Source organism: Brachypodium distachyon, chromosome 1, assembly GCF_000005505.3.
Source record: "Brachypodium distachyon strain Bd21 chromosome 1, Brachypodium_distachyon_v3.0, whole genome shotgun sequence".
Taxonomy (NCBI): domain Eukaryota; kingdom Viridiplantae; phylum Streptophyta; class Magnoliopsida; order Poales; family Poaceae; genus Brachypodium; species Brachypodium distachyon.
In genome coordinates this window covers 55399198-55401146 of record NC_016131.3, presented here as the reverse complement: position 1 = coordinate 55401146, position 1949 = coordinate 55399198, and the positions used below count along the sequence as shown (strand labels likewise).

At 49.9% G+C, this 1949-nt stretch overlaps 1 protein-coding gene across 1 annotated transcript; it reads right to left on the bottom strand.

Moving 5' to 3' along the window:
* Positions 1-1196: 1196 nt before the first annotated feature.
* LOC104582297 lies at positions 1197-1712 on the bottom strand. The gene has a single exon (XM_010231750.1). The coding sequence runs from the start codon at positions 1710-1712 to the stop codon at positions 1197-1199; it is 516 nt and encodes a 171-aa protein (XP_010230052.1).
* Between the last annotated feature and the right edge of the window lie 237 nt (positions 1713-1949).

The window sequence follows — 1949 nt, the reverse complement described above, 5'->3', positions numbered from 1 at the left end:
TTAAGAACCCGGTGGATAATTTCATTGTCTTAATTTTAACATTCAACATAAGGAAAAAATGATACAAATACTCAGCTTTTAGGTATAGAACGGACGGAGCAACGCTACATTCCATGGCCTCTTGGTCTCCTCGCCCGACAGATCCATCATGTTCGCCTTAGGATCTTGTGCATCTATAAGATAATAAGAATCATTGTGGAGTGCTTTGCTCACAACAAAGGGTCCTTCCCATGGAGGTGATAACTTGTGCATGCCGGCTGTGCGTTGCACAAGTCGGAGGACAAGATCTCCTTCCTGGAGAACTCGCGGGTTGACCTTTCGGCCGTACGCCTTAGGTGCTGTTGGTAGATGGCCGACTGAGATAGAGCCAATTCCCGTGCTTCTTCGAGCAGGTCGACATCATTTTCTCGGGCCTCTTTCACCTCGGCCTCCGTATACATGGTTACTCATGGAGAGTCATGCTCAATGTCAGCGGGTAAGACAGCTTCTGCCCCGTATATGAGGAAAAATGGCATGTAGCCTGTAGAATGATTGAGAGTCGTCCTGAGACTCCATAGCACAGCCGGGAGTTCATCTATCCAGCATCCTGGAGTGCGCTCCAATGGCTCGATTAGTCAGGGTTTTATGCCGGCCAAAACCATGCCGTTTGCCCTTTCAACCTGCCCATTGGACCGAGGATGTGCCACGGAAGCAACATCCAGCCGGATTTTCTTTTCAGCACAAAATCGCGCGAAAGGTCCCTCCGCGAAGTTCGTTCCATTATCCGTGATGATAATGTGCGGGTACCCATATCTTAATATGATATCCTTCAGATACGATACCACGGTCTTGCCGTCGCATTTCTTTATCGGCTTGACTTCGATCCATTTGGTGAACTTGTCGACCATAACCAGGATATGCGTTATGCCTCCTCGCGCTCGCTTGAACGGTCCTACCATATCCAAACACCAGACAGCAAACGGCGAAGTGATTGGGATGGTTTTGAGTTCGGATGCCGGCATATGGATCTTGCCGGCATATCTCTGGCAGCCATTGCACTTCCTGACTATGTCTTCCGCTTCCTGTAGCGCACTCGGCCAATAGAAACCATGTCAGAAAGCCTTGCCCACTAGCATTCTTGAAGACGCGTGATGCCCACACCCTAATTGATGAATATCCTGGAGTATCTCCTGCCCTTCTTCCAGCTCGATGCATCGCTACAGGATGTTGGTAACGCTCCTTTTGTAAAGCTCGCCATTGATGATGGTGTATGCTTTCGCTCTTCTCTGGATTTGCCTTGCCAACAGTTCCTCTTCCGGGAGACTCCCATCTTTGAGGTAGGACATTATCGGTTCCGCCCAGGCCGGCACAAGACGAGTGGTGAAGATCGGCTCATCCGGCTCGTCCATCTCCATTGGCTCAATTGCCATTGTTTCTGCTGAGTTAAGGCGCTCGGTACTCGGGTTACCGGAACCGCTGCCACTATCAATGTCCATGGGAGCGGCGCGGAGTTCTGAACTCGCCGGGATAAATATAGACTCTGATTCTGGTGATGGTTTGATAGATGGCTTTCGTAAATGCTCTAGTGCCACCCTAGCCGGAATGGCTTGTCGTGTTGAACCGAGTTTCGACAATGCGTCGGCTGCTTCATTTTCTGCCCGAGGTATGTGGTGAAATTCGCATCCGTCAAAATGGCCACTGATCTTCTGAACATGGAACCAGTACAGCGCCATGTTGGCATCCAATGCGTCCCAGTTGCTGGAAGCTTGTTGGACGACTAGATCGGAATCACCAAAACATTGGATCCAGTGAAGTACAATTTCCTTTGCCATTTTCAGACCGTGCACCAGCGCTTCATACTCGGCAACATTGTTAGATGCTGCAAAGTGAATCTGCAGTACGTACCTGAGCTGATCTCGCTTGGGCGAAGTCAGAACTATGCCGGCACCCAGCCCGCTTTTCATCTTAGA

What these genes read in the sequence shown, in the direction of transcription:
- LOC104582297 (XM_010231750.1), bottom strand. Translation starts at nt 1,712, where the DNA reads ATGGCGCTGTACTGGTTCCATGTTCAGAAGATCAGTGGCCATTTTGAC.